At 40.4% G+C, this 25,795-nt stretch overlaps 1 protein-coding gene across 24 annotated transcripts in view; it reads right to left on the reverse strand.

Moving 5' to 3' along the window:
* The window catches only part of MAPT (microtubule associated protein tau), a 66,042-nt gene that overhangs the window by 17,537 nt on the left and 22,710 nt on the right, over nt 1–25,795 (reverse strand). For 10 of the 24 annotated variants that reach the window (XR_004693765.3, XR_015946613.1, XM_035134926.3 and 7 more), the window contains exons 3-10: nt 22,714–22,800; nt 19,759–19,845; nt 12,949–13,011; nt 10,219–10,605; nt 4,916–4,971; nt 2,857–3,054; nt 1,526–1,652; nt 249–302 (exon numbers count right to left, since the gene is read on the reverse strand). Coding sequence is in view for 22 of the 24 variants with exons in the window: in XM_035134926.3 (XP_034990817.1) it covers nt 249–302; nt 1,526–1,652; nt 2,857–3,054; nt 4,916–4,971; nt 10,219–10,605; nt 12,949–13,011; nt 19,759–19,845; nt 22,714–22,800 (1,059 nt within the window). In the remaining 2 variants the exon portion in view is untranslated. The remainder of the gene's footprint in view (nt 1–248; nt 303–1,525; nt 1,653–2,856; nt 3,055–4,915; nt 4,972–10,218; nt 10,606–12,948; nt 13,012–19,758; nt 19,846–22,713; nt 22,801–25,795) is intronic. The other 14 variants (XM_035134936.3, XM_035134934.3, XM_088655568.1 and 11 more) reach the window with 5 other exon arrangements.

Below are 25,795 nucleotides of genomic sequence, written 5' to 3' on the forward strand. Positions count from 1 at the left end.
ATTTTAATGAAGAGTGATATGAAAATGTTTTAAATAAAAAAATAAAAACATATGCTATGTTGCATTTTGTACTGTTGCAACTTTCTTTCCAATGGAAAGATGGAAAGATATTTTAAAATATGAATAAAACAACCTTTTACCTACCCAAAAGAATGGTAATTTAAATATCAAGGTTTTACAGAATTTATGGTCAATGCTAGCGGACAGGATTTGTTAGGAATGAAGAGGAAATAGTAAACTTTTTTTACCTCTCTCAGATTTTGATGCTGTGTTAGGGGGCCTTCTTTGCTCCTTTTTGGCAGCTGAAAGAACAAAAAGAACCCCTCCATGAAAAACAATGGTAATCTTGCATCCTGGTTGCTGGGGGGGGGGAGGAAGGGTAAACTACAGAGATTCCAATGACTATTAGAAAATAAAAGGGAAACAGGGAACGTGCACTAAGGTTGGGGGGGGGAGCACAGGAGGAGGAGCTTAATTAAGCCCTATTTTAACCCTACCTCCAAGCCTGGGTAAACCACTCATTGGGTGACTGTGGGAAAACACATGTATCTGGGGGCGGTAGAAGCAGCACCAGACCAAGACCTAGGCTCAAGGCTTTCCAGCAGGTGCCACTATCAGCATCTTGGTGCAATGAGGTGATTCTTAATATATTATTATTATTATTATTATTATTATTATTATTATTATTATTACCCCGCCCATCTGGTTGGGTTTCCCCAGCCACTCTGGGCGGCTTCCAACAAAATATTAAAAGACAATAGTCCATCAAACATTAAAAGCTTCCCTAAACAGGGCTGCCTTCAGATGTCTTCTAAAAGTCTGGTCGTTGTTTTTCTCTTTGACATCTGGTGGGAGGGCGTTCCACAGGGTGGGTGCCACTACTGAGAACGCCCTCTGCCTGGTTCCCTGTAACTTGGCTGATTCTTTAAAAAGAAGACAAGCTGGTAGCAAAAAACCACCATCATAGGTCCCTTTGTCATCATTGCATTGAGGGTGATACAAGATGGCAGCCACCTGCTGTCCAATCATCCAGTGCTGAGTGAGATTTGGTTCTTGAGTAGGATTATGGTGGCAGTCAGAGGCAGAAATGGACAGGTTGGCTGGTGCTCCCTGCCCTTTATAAAAGCTCATCTTATGATTTTGAGAAAAGGCTACTTCTCATGTTACTTTTATTAAAATTCCTGCCTTGAGGCCTGTGTCAAATGAACTTTTGCGGTGCTAGGCCACATCAACTTTATGCCACTTTCTTCAGAGGCTTTTCGGGTTCTTTTAAAAGGTTTATCTGCATATGCACAGTTCTTGGTCACATCAACTGCCAAGAAGAATATACTGAGAAAGGACTTGTACTTTCTCTTGATACACTACAAATAAAAGCAAAAACCTGACACCTTTGTATTTGAATGTGAGGGAGCTCAAGTAAACCACAGTTTGTTTGAAGCAATTTCCAGAAAGCAAAATAAAAATAAAAAATACAAACTGCTATGTGAAACATGATCAACACACACACACAAAAATCTTCTCTTACCAAGGCTGGGTGGTGTCTTGGGGATGGTGGGAGTTTTGGCAGGGATTCGAGAAGCATTGGCTGGACTCTTCTGATTTTGTCCCATACCAGGACGTGCAGTGGCTATCTTCGTTTTCATATCTGGACCCTGGTGACAGAAATTGAGAAAGGGCAGTATTTATTGACTGCTCATAGACTAAAAAAAGCAGAGTAAATTGCTGTGGATTAAGGGGATTTCCTCTTTATTTACACATTTTCAACCTAAGCCTAAGCCTAAGAAATGGACTCACAATGCCAATACAAGTTTCAAGACTTTACCATGTATTTTTATGAGGCTTGGCATACCAAATGCTATTCTATTCAATTCTACCATTTTCTCATTTGATTTCAGAACATAAATAATGAACAACTTATGTAAAGTAAAACTAATGGCTTGTCCAAAGGCAAAGATCATGATGCGTTGTTCCTACTTAGCTCCTAAACATGCAGGTTTTAGAATAGATATCCACTGTAACAACAGTACAGTACTGTATTACATAATCCCTCTTTCACCCACATTAACTAAATGCACTTATTTCATTATTCCTTTCTGTAGCATAAAAATGCGGTATCCACATGAAAACATGTGTGACTGTTGAATAAATCTTTCAATGTTACGTCACCACAGGAGCAGGTGTGATAACATGCAAATACTGTGCCATCTGGAAAACCTGAGCAACAAGCAACATCAAATGTCTTACGTATCCATTAACTAAATAAAGCTCAGTAATACGCTGGCAATGTCCAGGAAAAAAACATGAATATAAAAAAACTGATAAGGATTTAAGCAGAATAAACAAAGTTGGCTAAAGGGAATTTATATTTGCACTTTTCATTTCTTCTCTAAATTGCAAAGATCTGCAGATGTGGGGCAGTTTGTAGTCTAAATAAATAACACTCAATCTAAGCACATTAATGCATCAAGTGGCAATTTATTTGACTTCATTTATGTGCAAATTAAGTACAATATTAAGTGCATTGTGAGGCTGCTTGTTCAACTATTAGAAAGAAGTATTCTTCAGCATAGTTATAATTACTAGTCAATCCTAGCACAATCTCTTAAAATGGGAGAAAAAGGCAATAGATTGGGGTAGTAGTAGCTAGCCATAACCAAGTAAAGTATATTCATATCTTGGTCAATAGGAAACAGTCAGGTAAGTACAAATTACAAAAAACAACAACAGCCACTTGCATGCAATTTGCTGTACAGTAAATGCACACCCAACCTAATGCAAGGAATCTAAGCAAATGGGAAAGAAATATATTTACCCCAGCCCCACACTCCACCAACTTCTTTTTACACCATTTCTTACCTTGCCCCTTTTCTCTTTTGTTCCTGTACTGGTTGGTCGGGATGCGATAGAAGAGATGCATTTAGGGATGGAGGTTGATACTGAGGACTCAGCAGGGTTGGAGGGTTTTTTCAAAGGGATAGAACTAACAGAGGAGTTTCGTTTGGGAATAATGGAGGATCTACCTTCCAAGATTTTGACAGAGGAAGGTATGGATGTCTTAAAAACATGTGAACAAAATAAAATAAAACCAAAGATCAGCATGAGAAAAATGTAAAAAATAATCAAACTGAAAAAGTGTGGTGGTTAAAGTAAAGTCAGAATGACCAATGGCCTTAAACATGTTAAAAGTAAGTCAAAACCTAACTGAAATTGGCTCTCTATCTCCTGCACTGCACTGGCATTAAGAAGAATTTCAAAGCATCACATCATCTATTTCACCCTTAGAAGGATAGGTTACCAAAATCACAGGTTTTTGAAGAGTACATCATCAAAGGAGCATCTGAAAGTAAAAATGCTCCCAGATATTGCATTTATCAGTTCCGTGGCATTGGTTTCCACCATAAAGAAGAATTCTGGGAGAGATGGTGACAGCTACATCTAGGAGTGGCTGGCAGGGCAGCACAGATCTGGCTGCCTTGCTCTCTTGCCTTCCAATCATGACATGATGTTGCTGCTTATTGAGAGGGGAAGTAGGAAGGCAATGAGAACTTGGTGTAGGAGGAGTGTTCAACTGGCTCTGCTGCCACACCAGTACCTGCTGAGCTCTCAGTTGCCTTGCCCTCTCCCCCTCCCAGTAAGCAGCAGCAACACGCTGTTTGAAAGCGGGGACAGCAATGCAGCCCCACCTGAGCCAATTTGCCAACTACTACTGGCTCCGTCAATCCCTTTAAGCTTGCAACATAACCTAGAAAAACCACAGATTTTTCCATTTATTGTTTTACTCCCATGGGAATAGCTGATTAGTGTCTGAACAGGTTTCCATTAAATAAAGAAGTTTGCTTCAGCCTCTTCACCAATAAGTCACTTCATTATTACTACTGAATGAGGAAGAAGGGTTTCTGAACTACAATGATCAACAAACAAGCCAGGCTCTGTGGATGTATTGCTATCTACATGGCCAGCAGACATTTTCCAGGCAATCTGTTTGAGAGCTAGGAAGGGGAGAGAGAAGTTAAGTTCCAAAACCTAACCCATAAACAGAGGCTTGGGAGAACAAGCCTTTAAAAAACTGGCAGAATAAAACTGTAGTCCTTCTAGTCACATGCCTTTTCCAGGCAAGTCTGTGGGCCTGTCAAAGCAATCCTTATTTTCAAGCTTCCTGTGGGTGCTCTGATCCATTTTGTGGCTTGCCTTATTTGCTCTTTAGGCAATTCAGTCTTTTCTTTTTGTGTTTCTGATTAATGAGGCAAACAATCCTTTCAAAGCTTGAGTTATAGGGCAAAGTATGACAGCTGCTGATTTTTGTACAGCAAAAAGGAGCTTTCATTCACTATATATTGTTTGTTTGTTTGTTTATTGTTATAGATTTCTATCCCTCTCACCATTAGCCCTAAGTAGGTTATACTTTAAAAGCTACACATAGAAATACACAATAAAATCAAGCCCACATTAAAACGTGTTTAAACTAGTGGGCAGGATTCTCCAAAGCCAGCACCACAGGGAGGAAGAGAGGCTGTCCCTAAAGCGGAAGTTCCACAAACAAGCTTAACGCTGATTACCATACAGAAATGCTTCTCAGAGAAACTCAGGCTTGAATGAAACTAGATGCAAAAGGAGATGTCAAGTTTTACAGCAGCAACTTCCTGTTCACACCTAGTTTAGTTACACGGAAGAAAGTGGCTTCTCGAGCTTAAAATACTGATTTTAAAGGGATTCTTAACTTAGAATTCACACTGGGTCTTGCAAAACAAAAAGTGGTGGTGATGGGGGAAGACAACCAACTGCATTTAAAGGTTTCTAGCAGAAAGCAAAATATTTACTCCATCAAGATACAAGAAAAAATGTTTTAAGGAAGAACAAAGACTGCAGAGAGGATGAATTGCATCCATGTTCATATACAGTATGCTTGCCAGCTTACCTTTGGTTTAGGCTCTTCAGTCCCAGTCTCATTTTTATCTTTGTTGTCCATTCGAGCTGATGAGAAAGGAGAATTACTGTTACATTTTGGTGCGTGGAGGGGTAGCGGTTCTAAAATAGCTTCTGGAGAAGGTAAGCCACTCAGATTGTAACTGTAGCATGCAACTCTCCTCTGCCCTTGCATAAACAGTAGTAGGAAAGCTCAATTCCTTATAGAACTATACTTCTGATTTATAAATTTGCTCTCACTCTTTCAGGCTAAGCTTTAATGCAACAAGCAAGCGTGTTGTGCCTCACACCATCTGGGAAAGCAAAATAAAATAAATAAATATTGCCAGCTGTATTGAGAATGAAAAAATAATAAGAGTTCCCAACTGATTGGTACCACTTCTGGAAGCTCTTCCAAGTGTTTTGTGTGAAGCTCTGTTTGCAGTGTGATGTCAGGAACTGGCAACAGCACCGTGGCCTTTAACCACTAAAGTAACAGATCACTTTTAATAACCCCAAAGACTTCTAAATACAAGTAGTCCAATAACCTCTGCCTGTCTGCATTAAACTATCTGAAAAAAGCAGCAAACCAGTTAAAGCTGAACCATTTAGTTGGTTCAGGTAGTTTCCACACTCCCTATAATGTAACACCCAAGTTTAACAAAACACTTACTTGGGACAAAAAGTATGATTATGTGTCAAAAGTATTCATGCTCCTCTCTAACAGAATGTTGCTTTACCTGCTTTGGATCAATTCATACAAAACACTAAATCAAAGTTTATCATTTTGATAGGGGATAAAGAAGCTACTAATTAGTTCCAAACAATACAACCTAGCTAGTGGAAAAATCAGCTCAAACTAAAAAGTGTAAGCCTTGCTTTCAGCTCACTCTAAGTGTAGGGTTCAGTTATAGGCCATAAAGGGAAACATGTAAATTTAGTGAAAGGGTTAAGTTCAGTCCAAGTTAAAAGCTAAAGTTTCAGCTTTCAGGTCAGTTAAAACCAGTTTAAAATAGTTCAGTGGGGGGACCCGACCTTAGGCTTTCAGCTTTAAATTCAGTTTTTATAACACTTAAAATCTATTTAGTGTTCAAAATAAGAGTGTAAGTTAAAACTTAAAACATTAGGCTATTTAAAAAATCCCAATTCAAGCTCAGTAAAGGCCTGGTTTAGCATGTAAACTAGGGGGTAAGTGTTGACCTTAGGGCAAGCTGAAAGCTCAGGTTTCAAAATCAGTTAAAATCATTCAGAATTAAAGCACTTTCATTCCCGAAAGGGTTTCAACTGCCCACATCACATATCCCTCAATATCACTACCCAGGGTGCTAAACTGACATAAATTTCCCTTTCAGATTTTTAGTCATTAGAATTTATTGCAACCCAAGGAGTCTTACCTCCTTGCAGGCCCATGCAGAACTTGTCTGAGGCCCGGGGCAGGAGCCTTGTTAGAATAAAGTTATAAACTCAAACAAAAAAACAGCCAGTCCCTGGTGGGGCCCTTCAATCGCCTTAGCCCAGCAAGGCCTGGGGCTAGTGTACCCGGCTGCCCACACCCCCTCCCCACCGCATGCAGGGGCCTGCCTCCTTGTGTTTTTCTAACAATGACTTCCTGATCTAATTGGCTGCTGCAGAAGTTGGGGGGAGCTAGACAGGACAATAAACTTCAGGCAACCTAGAGAGAAATAATATGTTTTAGAAGAGACTCTCTTGTGGATTAGTAATTGACTATGAAAGAGGTTTAGAAAAGGGCTACCAAAATCATCATGGGATTGGAACAACTTCTATATGAGAAGCTGCATTTGAGGCTTATTCATACAATAATCTAGGGCCATCCAATAAAGCTGAGCAGCAGAAATCTGGTCCAATGTGATAATTGTCAACCTCATATTATTCACTGAGGAAAAAGTTGCACAAGCAGAGCAACAAAGAGGCTGCTGGTAGGAAGTAGCGTCACGCAAACTTTTGTTGTTTTTAAATAGCAAAAACATATATCAAAAATGGGACTGCTACACCCACATTCAGCCAACAGAATTGGCTAAAGGAGAAGAGAGACTGAAATGTTTGCCTGCAAATCAGCCTGAGAAAGATGGATTGATTGCAACCAACTTTCTGTTCACCCCTGCCCTACAGGAAACTGGGGGAGTGCAAAGATTATAATCCTTGACTGGACATGGACACATAAAGACTGGTACTATGCTGCTGAAGTGCACACAATGTTTTTGTTCTGTTACGAGAAAGTTGATAGCTTTTGTTGTGTATCTATATCACTCTGGGTTGCCTTGGGCAATATAAAGCAAATAAATAAATAAATATGCTCCCTGATTATTACATTTTCCATATTTGCTTGGACATCTGCATGCCACTTTTCTGAACAAACGAGGCCTTTTAACGAAAGATTCTAGGTACAGCCTGTAATCATGCTACCGATCCTCCCTGGTTCTTGATAGAATTTTGTATACAATTGTCCAATGCTGCCAGAACACAATAAATTGCAGGGCGAGTATGAGGGCCCACTTCTCAGCTACCCCAAGCTGAAGTGATAAGCTTGATGCAGAAGAATTCCATAAGGCCACGAGTCACCGAGTTTCTTTCAAAGAGCAGCTTGTCATAGAATGACTTGACGTTAGAATCACCAATGCTTAGTCCAGACAGAGTGAGCTCTCATTGCTTTGTCCCAGCTCCTGCTAATCTAGCAGTTCAAAAGCATACCAGCACAGATAAATAAATAGGTACTGCTGAGGCAGGAAGGTAAACGGCGTTTCTGTGTGCTCTGGTTTCCATCATGGTGCCCCATTGTGCCAGAAGCAGTTTAGCCATGTTGACCACATGACCCGGACAAACGCCGGATGCCTCGGCCTGAAAGCAGAGACAAGCACCGCACGCCATAGTCAAATTCGACTGGACTTAACCATCCAGGGATCCTCTACTTTACCTTATACCTACATATCTTTTTCTTTTCCAGAGGCTTCCTTTTCAATGGCTTAGGAGTGAGAAGATTCTTCATTCTAGCAGATTCTGACAGTTAATTGTAGCCAGCACCTCCCTCTTTACTACAAACTGAAGCTTCTGGAGTTATGAGCCATGTCATCTGATCAGCCTATGCAAAGCATTTTCACACATTCATCAACTGCTCAGGTTTGGAAAGAATATATAAGTATCAGTTGGATTGTTCTGGGCCTTGGGTCTCTTCTTCTTGAGTTTTGGTTCTACTGATTTTCTCCCCTTTCAGTTCTAATGTTCTCTTTGCAGCTGACAGAAAGGTCATCTCCTCTAACACAGCCAGATGTTTCAATGCCAAGGAAGCTCACAGTTAAGTTCTTTGAGCTAAGATTCCTTCAGAGAAACTAAAAGACAGTCCAGCAAACTGTTAGTGGGTGTAGCACAGGCTTTCTCCCATATGAGTGCTTTGAGCTGATTTACAAAGTCCATCCAAGATCTCTTTGCACAATTTGGGCAGTTCTGGCAGGATTCAACAGCATGCCCCACTCTATGGAATATTAGACAATGGCCATGCTCAACTGACAATAGGATCTTTCTTCCAAAGAGATGGTGCATTAACAACCCCCATGAGCCATTTATGACTAGCAGTGTTCACTGGAACCCATGTAATAATATAATAATATTTATTTATTATATACTAATAATATACTATTATATTATATTTATTATATACGGTACTATATTATTTATTAAATAATATAATTTATTATTTATACTTCGCCAATCTGGCTAGGTTTCCCCAACCCACGAAGATCAGGTTACCCTTTGTGAAGGGATTTCAACATTCCAATTTACTCTACTACTAATTCTGAAAAGCTGAAGGAAAAAAAGAAATACCAGTGCTAATTGTTTCACCTGCTTGCCTGTGTGCAAGATGCAAAAATATTAGCAGAGGAGGAGGACTCATGCCTCCTTATTGCAGAAGTTCCAAAAGGTCCCAACTGTGATGTCAATATCTGTTATTTAGGAAACTCTTTGGTCCCCCCCCCCAAAAAAAACCCACATATGAAACTATGAGGAGACAATGAAGAAAGGGATGTTCTAAAAGAAGATACATACATGTATTTTCTATTCACGCAGTTCCTCAAAAAAATAGGAATAGCTTGAGATGCCTGAAATCATGCAAAATTTCATACAGCAAACTGAATATTCTTTTGAAGTTAATGCAAATGTATTTGTAAAGGAAGTAGCCCAACTTTATTATGGAAGGACCATTGTTAAGCATTTTCTCCTGCCTATAGGTCACACCATCTATCACCTTTAGCTGACACCCTATACAAAGGGTAGCCAACATGATCACCCTCAGCTGTTGTGGATAACAATGCCCATTAGTCTCAGCCAGTGTGATCAATAGTCAGGGATGCTGAGAGTTGAACATCTTGAGGACACCACATTGGCTACCCCTACTCTACATTATTTCTCCTGAATGTAGGTGAGAGAGAGAAAAACCCAAACCCTTACACCCTTTGGAAGTCTTTACACATGAGGCTTGATTGTACGGTTTACATGTGCACTGTGCAGCATTTGTGCCATGTGTAAATGTAGTTAATGGATGGATAGAATACAGAATGGAAAGGGAGAGAAAATTATAGTCAATGTTTGTTTCATATTAGCATTAAACAGATTTAAGCCAAGGCCAGCATAAGTGAAACATTCTTTGTTTAATACACACCACAGTGATCTCTGACAGCTATTAGATAAGCTAGAATGGGAATGCATGATGAGAATCAGAGACTTGAAAGAAGGATGAGACACAGCTTATATAACAAGTTTCTGATCAAGGCCAAGATCAGTTAATTCCATTTTTGCTTTACCTATATCTTATCTCAGTGTTGGCCTAACCTGAGTCTCCAGCTGTTTTTGGACTACAACTCGCATCATCCCTAGCTAACAAGACCAGTGGTCAGGGATGATGGGCATTGTAGTCCCAAAACAGCTAGAGGGCCAAGTTTGGTCATCACTGTCTTATCTAATTGGTTATAAGACCTGCCAGTGGAGGATCTCAGATGAAGTGAAAAGAGCTAAAATTCCACAAAATATAAATTGGGGTGGTGATTGGTGAGAAGCAGCAACATCCATGCAGCATAAGCATGCAACCATTATATTAATGGATTGTACTCGCACCCCAAGTCCAAATGAAGCAGACAGCCATGGATGTAGAGCAGTGCCACACAAACATTTTTGTTTCCTGTCAACTTATCAGGGAAACTGCTGAAGCAGCAGGATTCAGGGAGAGATGTGCAAAATCATTTGTGGTTTTAGCAGCCTTGCTTTCTTTAAGCAGGACAACTCAGCAACACACACACATGCACACACCTTTCAGAAGTGGCAATCGACTGCTTTGTTTCTCTGGTGTACAATAGGGAGCTTTTTTTCCATAAGACTTTTGCAGTTCTGAGGCCTGCACAGTTTCCAATGTCTCCCCTTCCAGGGAGATGCTCTCTCCTGAAAGCTTGCCTACTTCTAGTACACATTCCAAAGTTTTGCTCTCCTTTGCGACATTAGCTTCAACCTCAACTTGGTAAATATGCTCAGAGGGATCCAGTTCTGCAACCATGGCACACCTTTCATCTTCTGATACGAATGGCCTTCTCTCATCCAGGCTATCCTGCTGAGTTGTTTCATCAGTGTCTCTGTCTTCAACCTTTATCTGTCCAAAGGCAACTTCTTTCAAATCACCTCTGAAGTAGAGTGAGCCATCAGCTGTTGGAAAATATGCCATGTGAGCAATTCCCACCGGCTTGCTTATTGAAATCAGCAGGGAATCTCTCAGAAGTCCCGTCCCTTCCATCATTTTTAGGCTGGCTTGTCCCAATCATGAACCAACTTTTTTAGGTACTGATTTTGTGGGCATGCCAATAACTACTTTCTCAATAAGATCCTGCAACTGATTATGAATTCTGAAGACAGCCTTCTCCTGGCTTCTTTCAGCTGTGTGGAACTCCATGTATCCATCTGGCATCTTTAGCATAGTGGGTACATAAAAGGGTTCCACACAATCTGCTCGTTGGGCTTTGTCTGTGCAGATTCAATTTCATTGCCTAGTGATGCAGAGATTCTCCCCCCAACCCCTCCCCCCAATCTCTAGCCTATCAATGATCTCCCACAAAGGGAGTAAATTCTAGGAAATGTGAGGGTGGCTATTATATGCCTTGGATGAACAAGCTGTTTTAGATTTTGAGTGATTTCATTCTTAACCCATTTGCAATGTGTTCCTAAATTCTTGGTTCCACTCTCCCCAGCAATACTGAGGTATGCAGTTCTATTAAGGTATACAAGAAGGGCATTAAGCACAGTAAAAAGTTAGCATGTTTATATCAATAGAAAGCCATTTTTTGAACACTACTAAATTAATTATAAATATTTGAGAGAATATCATTAAAAGAGTAAAACTGAATACCACAGCACCATTTGCTATAGCCAACTCTACTTTGGTTAGCCTAAAAGTAGTCCTCAGAACTTCTAATCCGTTTGAGATGACAATATTGTACTTCTCAAATGTGAGTTATGAAAATGAAACACAAACACAAGCATTTATCTTACAAAATCCATCAAATATTGCAAAATAATAGAGGCTGATACTGGATGTATAACAAAAATACACCTCTATTATCAAAACAGTGCTACAAGACATAAACATATTTCTTCCCATTTTCAAGAGTTACATCAACCAGTTTGTTGAAGTAATTCAAAAATTAGATCTGTATGTTATTTACCTGAAAACTTTCATTTTCATAACATCTATCATTATTCTGTAATATTATTCACTCATGGCCTTTATCATTATAGTACTAAATGTATTTATTTATTTTTGGTTAGAAAAGGCATGGTAAAAAAAAAAATAGTTCACAGCTTTAGCGCCACGATGGCAGTGTTCCAGCACACTCAATCATCACCTTCCACCTTCCTTTCCCAAACTTTTTACTAGTTCTCCACTATCTTTTTTGAGACATGTTGCTAAAATTCTAAAACAGTAGTGAAGGTGAATGGTCTCCACAATAAACACCTCCACAATAAACAATGGTTTAACAATGATTTGTTCAATGCATTAGCCTCAAGCTAATGACTTCCCCTTCCCCTCCAGTGTGGCTGTAAGGAGGAGATAGGGAGCTTTGACTTTTGATTTCAATTAACCACAGTCGAACACTGCATGCAAAACCTTAACTGTATTTTAGCTTAACTTTAATTAGTTGAAAGAAGCCAGCATCACAGACTATTGTTTGAAGTATGCTGGTTTTAACTAAACAGAATTAACAAACCACAATTTTTCTTGATTTGAACATATTGCTTAACTGCAGTCAGTTCAAATGGACAGAATTTTTTTTAAACTCTTCCTAACCATGCCAGAGGAGTATGAAAACCCAAGACTTACTGTGGCTCATTTCCCTAATGAAAAACCATGGTTTATGGTAATTCCCAAACAAGACCAATCACTGATTTAATAAAGGGTATTACAGCATTTAATAAAGATTTAATAAAGGGTATTACAGATAAATAGGAACCGCTACAGCGGGAAGGTAAACGGCGTTTCCATGTGCTGCTCTGGTTTGCCAGAAGCGGCTTTGTCATGCTGGCCACATGACCTGGAAGCTGTACGCCGGCTCCCTCGGCCAATAATGCGAGATGAGCGCGCAACCCCAGAGTCGGTCACGACTGGACCTAATGGTCAGGGGTCCCTTTACCTTTACCTATTAACAGCATTGTCTGTACTGTACTAAGTTCCATTAATTTCCTTAATAATGACCACTCCCCACATCAAATGGGGCGCAAATTTGCGTGGTCGTGCGCAGCCCCCTGGATCCTAGTGCAGCTCCCGGTAGTTCGGACTGGCTTCATCCTTCATGGTAACAGCGATTGCAGAACCCAGCAAAAATGAAAATAGGGGATTAAACCATAAAAATAAAAGCAGGACTGCTAATATTTGTGGGCTATAAAAAAGGACACCACACACCAAATATTATTTCTATCTGATTGTAACTTCCATCCCAACCCAACAGCCCAGAGCTTAGCATTTTAAGTTCTGCAGAGCAACAATGCTGTACTTACCTTGAGCATCCCCCGCAGCATGGTCTTCAAGGCTAGAAGTAGAGCCTAAGTCTGCTTCCTCAGCTACATTTTTCAAGTCGAGGATGGGAAAATGGTTTCAACATTAAAAATGGTACAAGACAAATGCCTCTAACCTTCTTACCAGTTTTACTTATTTTTTTAATATCAGAGGAATAAAATATATTGAACCTGAATGGCAGCACATTTAAATGAAAATGGGATGAAATGGATAGAAACATCCCCACTCAAACAAATCAGCACTGATCTACTCTTGAGCCATATTCAGCAGTGAATTATGCCCAGAGCTGGGAGAAGGATGTAGTAAAATTGACAGCTTTTATAAAATAGAATCTTACTAAAAATAAATGGATAAATAAAATAAAATAAATCTGACCATATATATTGCAATGAATTTATTTTGAAGTTTCTCAAAAGTGAGAGCATCCTTCCCTACCAAATGGTTAACAGCCTGATACTATGCAGACCTAGGTATGGCTATACAAGCATATACAAGCAGCTTCTTGATTTCCCCCCTTCAACCTCTGATTTACTGCATGCCTTCACAAAGTCATAGAGCAGAGTATAATACACCTATAGAACTGGTCAATCCCCCCACCCCAAATTCCCTTGGGGGGGTGACTCTTCATGTCCCAAGTCCCTGCTTCCTCCATTAGGTATGATTAAGATTGATCTGCCCATTTATCTTGGTTTTTAATGGAACTCATTTTACAAGGCTCAGTTATTTGTCTCATAACTTAAGAACTGCCTCCAGGGGCTGTTGTTGTTTTTACAATACTGTTATGAGATTGAACTGTCTTGATTATTTTTATTGAGTCTATCGTTGTGCTGCTGCCTACAGTGTCACTTGATGGGGTTAGGGATTTGTCAAAAGAACATTATTCTTCTCTAGTCACTGGGGATGTTTTCCTTAATGGTCTGAAAAATCTCTCCCCCTCCCCCCCCCCCACAACCAGCCTGTGGAATATGACACAAATCAGAGCTAGCAGGAAGAGCAGAGAAACTGTTTATAATGGGTCTGAATTGAGAGAGAATGCTGCAAATTTAGTTAAATTGAAATCAAATGGGGAGAAATTAAAGGGATTTATAGGGGCATAAGTAGTTGTTCTTTTTAGAAAACTGATGAAGGATCAGAGCTTTTCCTGTTGTACCAGTCTACTGCTTACAGGCCACTTCTATATTGGTAAATGGAAAGACAAGTTGTTTGCTTGTAACTAATGTTTGAGTGGTCTTCTATGCAATCAGAACATATGGATTCTGCAGCAACATCTCAGAAATGTCTTGAGTTTTAGAAATTCAGGAGCTCACACCGGCTTTCTCCCCTTGAGTGGGCAGACCCTGCATGATGCTCATGCCTCAAGGGACAAGCAAGTGCTATCCCACCCATGAAGTAATTTGACTTTTTATTCGTGGGCTCTACACAGTCACATATATGGAGATTGCCAAGATTACCTACCCGAAGGTGGATGGAGGCAGCTCAATTGAACCAGTTATGTAGGCTGACTCTCCTAAGGGTTGCATTTGCCCTGTCCCCGATATAGCTAGCATGGTCTGTGATAAAATTTGATGAAGTAGATAAGGTAGCTGATTGGCAGAGCTCTGGCAAAGGTGCAGCCTAAGAAAGTGCTAGTGAAGTGTGACTTGTCCCTTCAATAGTGGAGTGCAAACAGGCCAAGGTGTCAGCATGAAAGAGAGATAAAAAAACCACGTCTCCTAAGTTGGCAAGTCAATTCAACAGTGTATGTTGGCCAAAAATAAAGATATTGAGAAAAAATAGGCATGCCCTTTCAAAGACTCTGTTAGCAAATGAAAGCAGTACCGATCATGACTAAAGGATGTCCAAACAGAAAGCCAAAGTATTTTTTCCAGCTATAGGGAGGGTGGAACAAAAAGCAGCTTCATGATCATCTTTAGACCACTTGTTGATATCAAAGGCCTATAAAAGCACACTGTCAGATGAGGCATTTAGATGAGAGGCTCTGTTCCTGCATGCTTACGTTGTTGTTGTTTAGTCATTTAGTCGTGTCCGACTCTTCGTGATGCCATGGACCAGAGCACGCCAGGCACTCCTGTCTTCCACTGCCTCCGCAGTTTGGTCAAACTCATGTTCGTAGCTTCGAGAACACTGTCCAACCATCTCGTCCTCTGTCGTCCCCTTCTCCTAGTGCCCTCAATCTTTCCCAACATCAGGGTCTTTTCCAGGGAGTCTTCTCTTCTCATGAGGTGGCCAAAGTATTGGAGCCTCAGCTTCACGATCTGTCCTTCCAGTGAGCGCTCAGGGCTGATTTCCTTCAGAATGGATAGGTTTGATCTTCTTGCAGTCCATGGGACTCTCAAGAGTCTCCTCCAGCACCATAATTCAAAAGCATCAATTCTTCGGCGATCAGCCTTCTTTATGGTCCAGCTCTCACTTCCATACATCACACACACAGAGAATGTTTATTTGGCTTTACGCCCATCATAAAACACAACACAACAAAATAAATCAAATAAAACAGTGGACTCGTTCAAGCCACAAATAATAAAACACAATTCACAGCTCACAAGGACAAATATTAACAATTAAAAAGAACAGTTTAAGATCATGATTAAAAATTTAGGCACTACGCTAAAATCAATATCAGATGTCATTATAGAAAATTCTTATAACTATAAATAATCTGCTAACATTCCATTCCGTCTCTTGTACGAGAGGACGGCTGTTAGGAATTTAGCAACCTGTAGAGTAATATAAGGATCCACATCTTGAAGAACCCAGGCAAGCTGTACGTCAACTGGTTTGTCAGCCATAGGCTGGATTATGGAATTTAGTATACTAGCACGAGCCGAACTGTACATAGGGCAGATAAACATAACATGATGTAGAGATTCAGATTCACTACTGGGAAAACCATAGCTTTAACTATACGGACCTTTGTCGGCAAGGTAATGTCTCTGCTTTTTAAGATGCTGTCTAGGTTTGTCATTGCTTTTCTCCCAAGAAGCAGGCGTCTTTTAATTTCGTGACTGCTGTCACCATCTGCAGTGATCAAGGAGCCCAAGAAAGTAAAATCTCTCACTGCCTCCATTTCTTCCCCTTCTATTTGCCAGGAGGTGATGGGACCAGTGGCCATGATCTTGGTTTTTTTGATGTTGAGCTTCAGACCATATTTTGCGCTCTCCTCTTTCACCCTCGTTAAAAGGTTCTTTAATTCCTCCTCACTTTCTGCCATCAAGGTTGTGTCATCTGCATATCTGAGGTTGTTGATATTTCTTCCGGCAATCTTAATTCCGGCTTGGGATTCATCTAGTCTAGCCTTTCACATGATGAATTCTGCATATAAGTTAAATAAGCAGGGAGACAATATACAACCTTGTCGTACTCCTTTCCCAATTTTGAACCAATCAGTTGTTCCATATCCAGTTCTAACTGTAGCTTCTTGTCCCACATAAGAGATTTCTCAGGAGACAGATGAGGTGATCAGGCACTCCCATTTCTTTAAGAGCTTGCCATAGTTTGCTGTGGTTGACACAGTCAAAAGCTTTTGCATAGTCAGTGAAGCAGAAGTAGACGTTTTTCTGGAACTCTCTAGCTTTCTCCATAATCCAGCACATGTTTGCTATTTGGTCTCTGGTTCCTCTGCCCCTTCGAAATCCAGCTTGCACTTCTGGGAGTTCTCGGTCCACATACTGCCTAAGCCTGCCTTGTAGAATTTTAAGCATAACCTTGCTAGCGTGTGAAATGAGCGCAATTGTGCGGTAGTTGGAACATTCTTTGGCACTGCCCTTCTTTGGGATTGGGATGTAGACTGATCTTCTCCAATTCTCTGGCCATTGCTGAGTTTTCCAAATTTGCTGACATATTGGGTGTAGCACCTTAACAGCATCATCTTTTAAAATTTTAAATAGTTCAGCTGGAATATCATCACTTCCACTGGCCTTGTTATTAGCAGTGCTTTCTAAGGCCCATTTGACTTCACTATGCAAGATGTCTGGCTCAAGGTCAGCAACCACACTACCTGGGGTGTACGAGACCTCCATATCTTTCTGGTATAATTCCTCTGTGTATTCTTGCCACCTCTTCTTGATGTCTTCTGCTTCTGTTAGGTCCTTACCACTTTTGTCCTTGATTATGGTAATCTTTGTACGAAATGTTCCTTTCATATCTCCAATTTTCTTGAACAGATCTCTGGTTTTCCCCCATTCTATTGTTTTCCTCTATTTCTTTGCATTGCTCGTTTAAGAAGGCCCTCTTGTCTCTCCTTGCTATTTTTTGGAAATCTGCATTCAGCTTTCTGTATCTTTCCCTATCTCCCTTGCATTTTGCTTGCCTCCTCTCCCCCGCTATTTGTAAGGCCTCATTGGACAGCCATTTTGCTTTCTTGCATTTCCTTTTCCTTGGGATGGTTTTCGTTGCTGCCTCCTGTATAATGTTACGAGCCTCCATCCATAGTTCTTCAGGCACTCTGTCCACCAAATCTAAATCCCTAAACCTGTTCCTCACTTCCACTGTGTATTCATAAGGGATTTGATTTAGATTGTATCTTACTGGCCCAGTGGTTTTTCCTACTTTCTTCAGTTTAAGCTGGAATTTTGCTATAAGAAGCTGGTGATCTGAGTTACAGTCAGCTCCAGGTCTTGTTTTTGCTGACTGTATAGAGCTTCTCCATCTTTGGCTGCAGAGAATATAATCAATTTGATTTCGATGCTGCCCATTTGGTGATATCCATGTGTAGAGTCGTCTCTTGTGTAGTTGGAAAAGAGTGTTTGTGATGACCAGCTTGTTCTCTTGACAGAACTCTATTAGCCTTTGCCCTGCTTCATTTTGAACTCCAAGGCCAAACTTGCCAGTTGTTCCTTTTACCTCTTGATTCCCTACTTTAGCATTCCAATTCCCTGTAATGAGAAGAACATCCTTCTTTGGTGTCATTTCTAGAAGGTGTTGTAAGTCTTCATAGAATTGGTCAATTTCAGTTTCTTCAGCACCGGTAGTTGGTGCATAAACCTGGATTACTGTGATGTTAAAAGGTCTACCTTGGATTCGTATTGAGATCATTCTGTCATTTTTGAGATTGCATCCCATTACAGCTTTCGCCACTCTTTTGTTGACTATGAGGGCCACTCCATTTCTTCTACGGGATTCTTGCCCACAGTAGTAGATATGATAGTCATCTGAACTGAATTCGCCCATTCCCTTCCATTTTAGTTCACTGATGCCCAGGATGTCAATATTTATTCTTGTCATCTCATTTTTGACCACATCCAGCTTACCTCCATCCATGGTTCTTACATTCCAGGTTCCTATGCAATATTTTTCTTTACAGCATCGGACTTTCCTTTCGCTTCCAGGCATATTCGCAACTGAGCGACCTTTCGGCTTTGGCCCAGCCGCTTCATCAGCTCTGAATCTACTTGTACTTGTCCTCTGCTCTTCCTCAGTAGCATGTTGGACGCCTTCCGACCTGAGGGGCTCATCTTCCAGCGTCATAACTTTTATATGCCTGTTGTCTTTGTCCATGGAGTTTTCTTGGCAGGGATACTGGAGTGGCTTGCCAGTTCCTTCTCCAGGTGGATCACGTTTAGTCAAAACTCTCCACTATGACCTGTCCATCTTGGGTGGCCCTGCATGGTATAGCTCATAGCTTCTCTGAGCTATTCAAGCCCCTTCGCCATGACAAGGCATTGATCCATGAAGGGGGAAGGCATGCTTACGTAGTGAACATAAAACCAACAGAGCACAAATCTACTTTGTGTATCTCACCTAGTTAATGCCAGCCCTAGGGTAAGGTGAATCAGGAGGAAAGTTGGAACTTAGCAGTCACTGAACAAAGGAAAGGAATGATAATGTGTACAAAGAAGTGGTTGTATCCAATGCCCCACTGGGTAGTACTCAATGTTAGTCCTACTCAGAGTTGATTCACTCATTTCAGTGGGTCTATTTTAAGTAGGACTTAGGTCTATTAATTTCAATGGGCTGCATTCAACTAAGTCAGTCATGTCTATTAGTTTCTATGGGTCTGACACTGAATGTAACCAGAAAACTGAACTACTATCTGGATTAATTTTGAGAGAAAAGTAAGAAAAAACTGTCCCAAAATCTCAAAAGGATAATATGTTCTATGATGCTGTTCAGGCAACAACCGAGAAAGAACTGGACAGGAACTTGCCTGTCTCCTGAGATTCATTCATAGCTTAAGGTCCACTCATTTAAGAAAAGAGAGCAAGGGCCAGCTCCTGCTTTCTGAAGCACTTTTTTTTTTGAGATGTTGCTCCCTATAGGTACACAACCCACTTGTGTGACTGCAAAGAAGAACAAAAATTACAGACACATTGTAAGTATATTGTGTTCTCTCATTTCAGAAATGAAACTCTGTAGTCCTGCCCTGTACTTTTTCTCACTCAGGGAAGCAGGGAATGCATAACAGTAAATGGCATGAAGGACCCTGCTGTAGCAATGGTGCTCAAATTAAGCAAGTGTGCACCTGATCATTTGAAGCATCATGTAAACTGACTCAGAGCTTTATAAAGTAAGAGGGGGATGTAACTATGATACATACATATACACAAACAGAATACACAAATTTTGCATCAGTTATAAATGGTGCACACATGTGTAAATATTGAGATCTCCCCTTAAAACACAGGAGAAGATGTCTTCCAACATGGATCTTTAATAGTGTAATTTGTAGGTGTGTGTGCTATGAATAACTAATGCAAAGCACATGTAAACTAAACATACCAGGAAGGAATTTGGTCATGTGTGAAGAGGCCCTATTTCAATCTTTTCTTCATACCATTTTTAAGAGGCCTCACCTGTATTTCCTTCAGGTATCTCTGCATGCTGGCGAGTCGTATTTCGATTCTCATGCACCCTCTCCTCCACTAATGGAACAGTAGCATCTGAAAACAAAAAGGCAAAATGAAGCAACTGACAATCTAAAAGCACTGTAAAACAAAATTCTTCAGATATTAGCTACTTTAAGAAAATGGAGTAAAAGCCTGCTGTAAAAGATGGCAACTCAAAAGCAGTCATGTACCATGCTTTCTTCAGATGAGATGAGGATGAGGTTTGCATCCAGAAACAAGAGCCAATTAAACCTAAAAGGTTTGGGATATAAATCTGCATACTAATTATTGCTCAAAGCCACACAAACTGCAAGCTTGAAAAGGAATTTGAACCCGAAGCTCACATCCAAGACCCTTGTTCAATTCATTCTACCTCCTTGAAGTTAAAATGTATAGTCCTCCTCACCCCCATGTTTACTTGTCAGCTCATGGAGTCATCGAGAGGTTTGTAGGTGGCAGACTTTCATGGACTCATTTTTGCTTCTTCCAGATAAAGGGGATACCTACATTGAGCCCTGGCACATGTGGCATAGGTTTGTGTTTATGGGTGATCAGAATAGGAAAGCGGCCATACAAATAACAGAGGGTTGGCCACTAAGTCTGGTGGCAGAAATATGAAACATGACACCAGAAACTTCCCAAGCAGGTGCAGTGTCTGTTTTCTTGGGTAGGTTAGTGGTGTTAAAGCAGGCATCCCCAAACTTCGGCCCTCCAGATGTTTTGAACTACAATTCCCATCATCTCTGACCACTGGTCCTGTTAGCTAGGGATCATGGGAGTTGTAGGCCAAAACATCTGGAGGGCCGCAGTTTGGGGATGCCTGTGTTAAAGGCCTTGACTTATCACTCATGGCAAGTTACAGAGTATACCATTTATGCTCCACTACCAACTCCTTAACCCACGTTTTTCACTCAAGCTAAGACAAGAGACAGAACATAGACAGGACAAACAATGAGACAGACAATGGGAGTACAAGGAGTTGTTGTTTTTATAAAAAAAACTTTTACCTCCATTTTTTCTGAGAGAAGAGATCTAGGGACAGCAAAGTTGACTTGACTGGCTTATTAAATTTATATCCTGCCCTTGCTCCCAAAGGAACCCAGAGTAACAAACAAGTGATAAACTATTATTATGTTAGCTATTTTGGCCCTTTTCAAAGGACTGGCACATAGATCCATTGTCCTCCTTCAGCTAAAGATCTTCAGAGTGAATGATTTTTATAAGACCTTTTCCCCTTTTTGTTGATTTCCCTAACACTACTGATGCCAGGAGCTCAAAATGTCTGATATCCTTCTAAATATTTCTGTTTGATGATGTTCTAAGGATATGGTTACAAATAAATTTGCTTCAGTTTTGCATATTGTTCAATCTTTAGATATTTGTTGCCAAAATTGTGTGCATTTGGTTGTCGCCAAAAGAACATTTAGAAAATTGCTTACCTTATGGATTTAATGATTCTTCAAGATGCCCAATCTAAAAGATTCTACTTGCCAGGTTTCACAGATTACAATGTTACCAAAAAATAATATCTAATGGAACAAGTAGTTATTAAGTGTAGAACACTTTGGATATCTGAATCTTCAAGAGCATTTCCAGCCCAAAAGAGAAAAATAATTTAATTCTCCCTCTCTCCCACAAAAAATGCCACCAAGTTTCATTTCAATATTTTTGAAATGTAGCTTTAAATATACCAATAAGGACATGCATACACTACATGTTACCTTGAGTCATTCTGGCCAAGAGTTGACTCGCATTATTTTCCTGGCTTTCCCCCTCTATCAACTTTTGTCACCTACATTTTGCCTACTCCCAAATCAGGTTGAGTAACTCGGCCAGCCTCAGCTATGACTTTCCCATTGCACTAGATCAGGCATCCCCAAACTTCGGCCCTCCAGATGTTTTGGACTACAATTCCCATCTTCCCCAACCACTGGTCCTGTTAGCTAGGGATCATGGGAGTTGTACGCCAAAACATCTGGAGGGCCGCAGTTTGGGGATGCCTGCACTACGGTAGATTCAGGACAATCTTATGCTACAAATGTGCTCAGTTTAGCCAAGGAACAGAAGAGAGAACAATAATTTCACTCAAGGGTGCAATTTTGCATGTATTTCGATAAGATAAAGGGCTTAAGTTAACAGGCAAATGTGGCACAATTAGAGAGAGAGAAATTGGGATTCTGCTACATGACTAACTTTTAAATTATAGTGTAGAAATTTATCCCACTTCAAACAGTATACTCTACTCTTAACCATGCAAGTACGGTAGGTTTTTAACTACCCATCCACTCACCTGTAGAGCGCAAGAATGATTTCTAGATTATAATGTAATAATGAACAATATTTCTTTCAGCTCATAAATGACTAGCACATCATCAGTTGGTTTGCAGTATGTAAGACAGCAGTCTAGTTAAGCTTGCATACAATACAAACCCCTATTATGCTTAGAAATTTACAGTGTAGATGCTGTAGGAAGACCAGAGTTCATGAAATCAAGCCCAGTTTGGCAATGACTGGGGGTAAACCGGTAGTATAGATAGAGCCTTAAGAGAAAGTGGCTACAGTCTGAATTTTCTTCAGTGTGCTGGAAAGGGCCTTCCTGCTAACAGAGTTTTTCTGTTTAATTTCTTACTGGATAATAATTGTTAAAAGAATGTCAAAATCTAACAACCTATCAAGGACCTTGAATATATTATTTGGCTGAGCGTAGACATGCTGGGTTTGAGAAAGTAGGAATGCGGTTTATCCTGTGTATAGTGATTCTTGTGTCAGCAACTGTCAAAACTAAATACAGATAATTTAAAATTGGAAGCAACAATCAAAGAAAGTCTCTGCTTATTTGGGAGGGAAAGATATTGGTGCACTTCTAAAGAATAAAGTGCTGACTGCTGTGAATTTCAAAGTAACGAGACGAAGAGTTCCCACCTTCCACAGTTGGGGTACTCTTAGCATCAGAAGCCTCAGACTCTGGTTCATCAGATCCATCATCAACTGGTATCTGGAGGGGAGAGCCTGGAAATACACACATTCAGCACTCAGCAAAAGGAGATCAGTTTTGGAGTATGGTCTGTCCTTGGTGCAAAATGTGCTTGAATTCATCTTCATAACGCAAAGAGTGTGCATGCATATGTGACCGTCAGCTAGCAGAAATATCAGGCATTAGAAAGAAAAGGCAGGACTAGAAAACGCCAAAGTCAAGTTTCAGTGGCAGCATCAAAGCAACTAAGGTGAAGCTGTTAAAAGCAACTGATCAGTGAGGTGCATCAACTGACAACAAAAATGAAAGCAAAAAGTCAAGAAGTCCAAAGATGACAGATTTTTTTTCCCTTTCGGTACTAGGTTTAGATCATTACTACTACCATTTTAAGAATTTTGTGGGCCATGCCTTGCTTTGCATGAAAGTGTACTTCCAAATACTAGAGCACGACAGTAATATGTGTTCTTTATATAAGCAAACAAAATGTTCAGAGCAATTTATTCTGTAAAAGTAAATAAGTCATTCATCACCACAATTGGTCACTGTTGTCAGGAATTTGCCAATTCCCACTTTTCAGAATCAAGCGGTAGATATCTACTTTTTGTAATAAGGTGTCCAGAAGAGCAGGAATCCACAACCTCCTACAATTTATGCATAAAGGACAGTGACAAAAATGAGCTTGAATTGTGGCAGCGTTCGGGGACATAATTCTCTATTTTCTTCAGGATATGAGCCTCTTTAGTCTCCCAAAAGATGTTACTGGCTGAAGAGGGGAAGAATGTGGGGTGTTCTTAGATATGTGGGCCTGGGCAACATGCAGTGTCTCTACTGAGAAGAATTTGAGAAAGTGTTAATGTGGACCTCTCTCTTTTTTTTTTAGTCTCTTTGCTGGCATAACAGACTTTTCAGAACTTTTATCAATTCCTTTATACCTGTATGATATAAAGATGACTTGATTTTCTCCCCTGTATCAGGAGGCAGCCCTAATGACTGAATGTTGGAAATGGACAAGAATCATGAGCCAGGAAGTAGACTAAAGCAGGCTGCGGTTACAACTAAAAGTTACTGTAGACCCCACCCCATAACTCTAAGTCCAAGAGAACCAAAACTGCACAGAGAGAAAATGGAAGTTGCTTACCTGCAGCTAAGTGCTTTCCAAGTGGCTCTGGACAATCACAATAAATTGATGACGTGCATACAAATCACAACAGCATGGAAATATTTGTAGTGGTGCATGTGGTTTGGGAGGTAATGCCCAGAGCCTATACATGAAGGCAAAGTCAGCTGAAGAAGAAGTCAATGGGTACTTTATTTATATGTGCAAATGGTGGAAGGAGAAAGGACTGCAAGAATACCCTCACTTTCTCCTCCTATTTGCACTAACAACTACATAGTTCCATTAAGGGAGATCATTAAGAAGTTTCTGTATGGAACAGAAGGAAAGCTCCCACATACTGCATATTTCTCCAAGTGAAAAGGTCAAGGATTTGATATTTCAAAATGGAGTGGATTGAAAACAACAAGGTAGTTCTGAAGTTAAGCCAAAATGCAGCCTGAGCTCTGGTTAGCTGTGAGGTTAATAGTCCTGATGCTATGGAGACATCACGGCCTGAAGGCACCTCATGCAGCAACTGATCGAGTCTATGTCTAGTCAGTGCCTGTGTGGGAGCCTCCCTGGCAACACCATCTTGAGTTCTATTGAAGAGGACAGATAAATGTACTAATTATGACATATCTGTCATATCTATCTACTGCTCTTTCGGAGATTAAAAAGGTAACTACGTAAGGGCACAGTGGATATATGAAGGGTAACTTCCTTCTGTATTTGCCTGACTACACACAAAGGTCGTCTACAGAGACCTTTCCTTGCTTTCAAACAGACATTTGGTTTGAAGGAGTCAGTGGGCTTTTTCTTGTGTCAGGCCCAGACTTTGGAATATCCGGCTTGCTGGTCTTCCACCACAGAATTAAAAATTCATGCTTAGGAAAGCTTTATGGCTTTTGAGGGTGTACTGTATAGCTTGGCCTTGCCATAAGTGGTATGTAATCCTTCTGCTCATGTTATATATTTTACTGCTACTGTTGTTAAAAGTTTTATTTGCTGGCTAGGTATGTTTTTGTTGCATCTTATTATTTCTGTTGTAAGTAGAGACAAAGCAGGTTGTTATTCTTCCTAGGTATCAACAGGAACATCCCCCACAATTGGGATCTCAGCTGTATTTCTCTGTTGGGTGCTTTTTTACCAAACAAAAAACAAAAAACTTGGCACTGAGGATACAACAGTGCACACTGTTTTTGAAGAGGCTCATTTAAGCAACTCTAAAACTGGCTTGAGCTAGCTATAAACTAATTTCTACAACTCTCTTCTGCGGCTTCTCACAATAGTTAGAGATAAAGTCTTCAGCAGTAAATAATCCCACAGTACCCCAAGGTAAACATTTTCTGACAGGTGCTGTAACCAACTCTCACAAATAAGAGCCTTTCCTGTGGTATTATTACTGATTTCATAGGGGGTAAGGGACAGAATAGTCATCAGGCTTTTACTGCTATGTCCCATAACAAATCAGTCTGGAAAGATCCTACCATGAGTATAAAAGTCAAGGCTGAGCCAAGCCTCCCAAATATGTTTAATACTGTGTCAAATCATTTCTGTGTGTGTTTTCACCAAGAAATCCACTGCTATATTCCTTATGCCTTGTTCCTCCTTATATCCTTGACCGTGTCATTAGGTCTGCCTCATCCCGAGTGGCAAACTCACTCCTTAGCTATCACCACAATGTTGCAAGGACTTTCCATTATACAAAGGACATTGCTTCTTAAGTTGTGCACTGTTATGAGAACCATAGGTCTTTGGACTGACTGTGTGAGCTAAGCTCCAGACACTAGAGCACTGTCTTATTACAAAGAGTTGAGGCCATCTGAGGCAAATGGGGGCTGCCCTCAGAGGTCTAGCAATCCATAGATAATTGTTACTGTCACAAACTCAGCTGAGAGGGGGGAGATGCAGTTTGATAAGTTACAGGTTTTTGT

The sequence above is a fragment of the Zootoca vivipara genome, chromosome 12 (genome assembly GCF_965207765.1).
Source record: "Zootoca vivipara chromosome 12, rZooViv2.hap1.1, whole genome shotgun sequence".
In the NCBI taxonomy this organism is placed as follows: domain Eukaryota; kingdom Metazoa; phylum Chordata; class Lepidosauria; order Squamata; family Lacertidae; genus Zootoca; species Zootoca vivipara.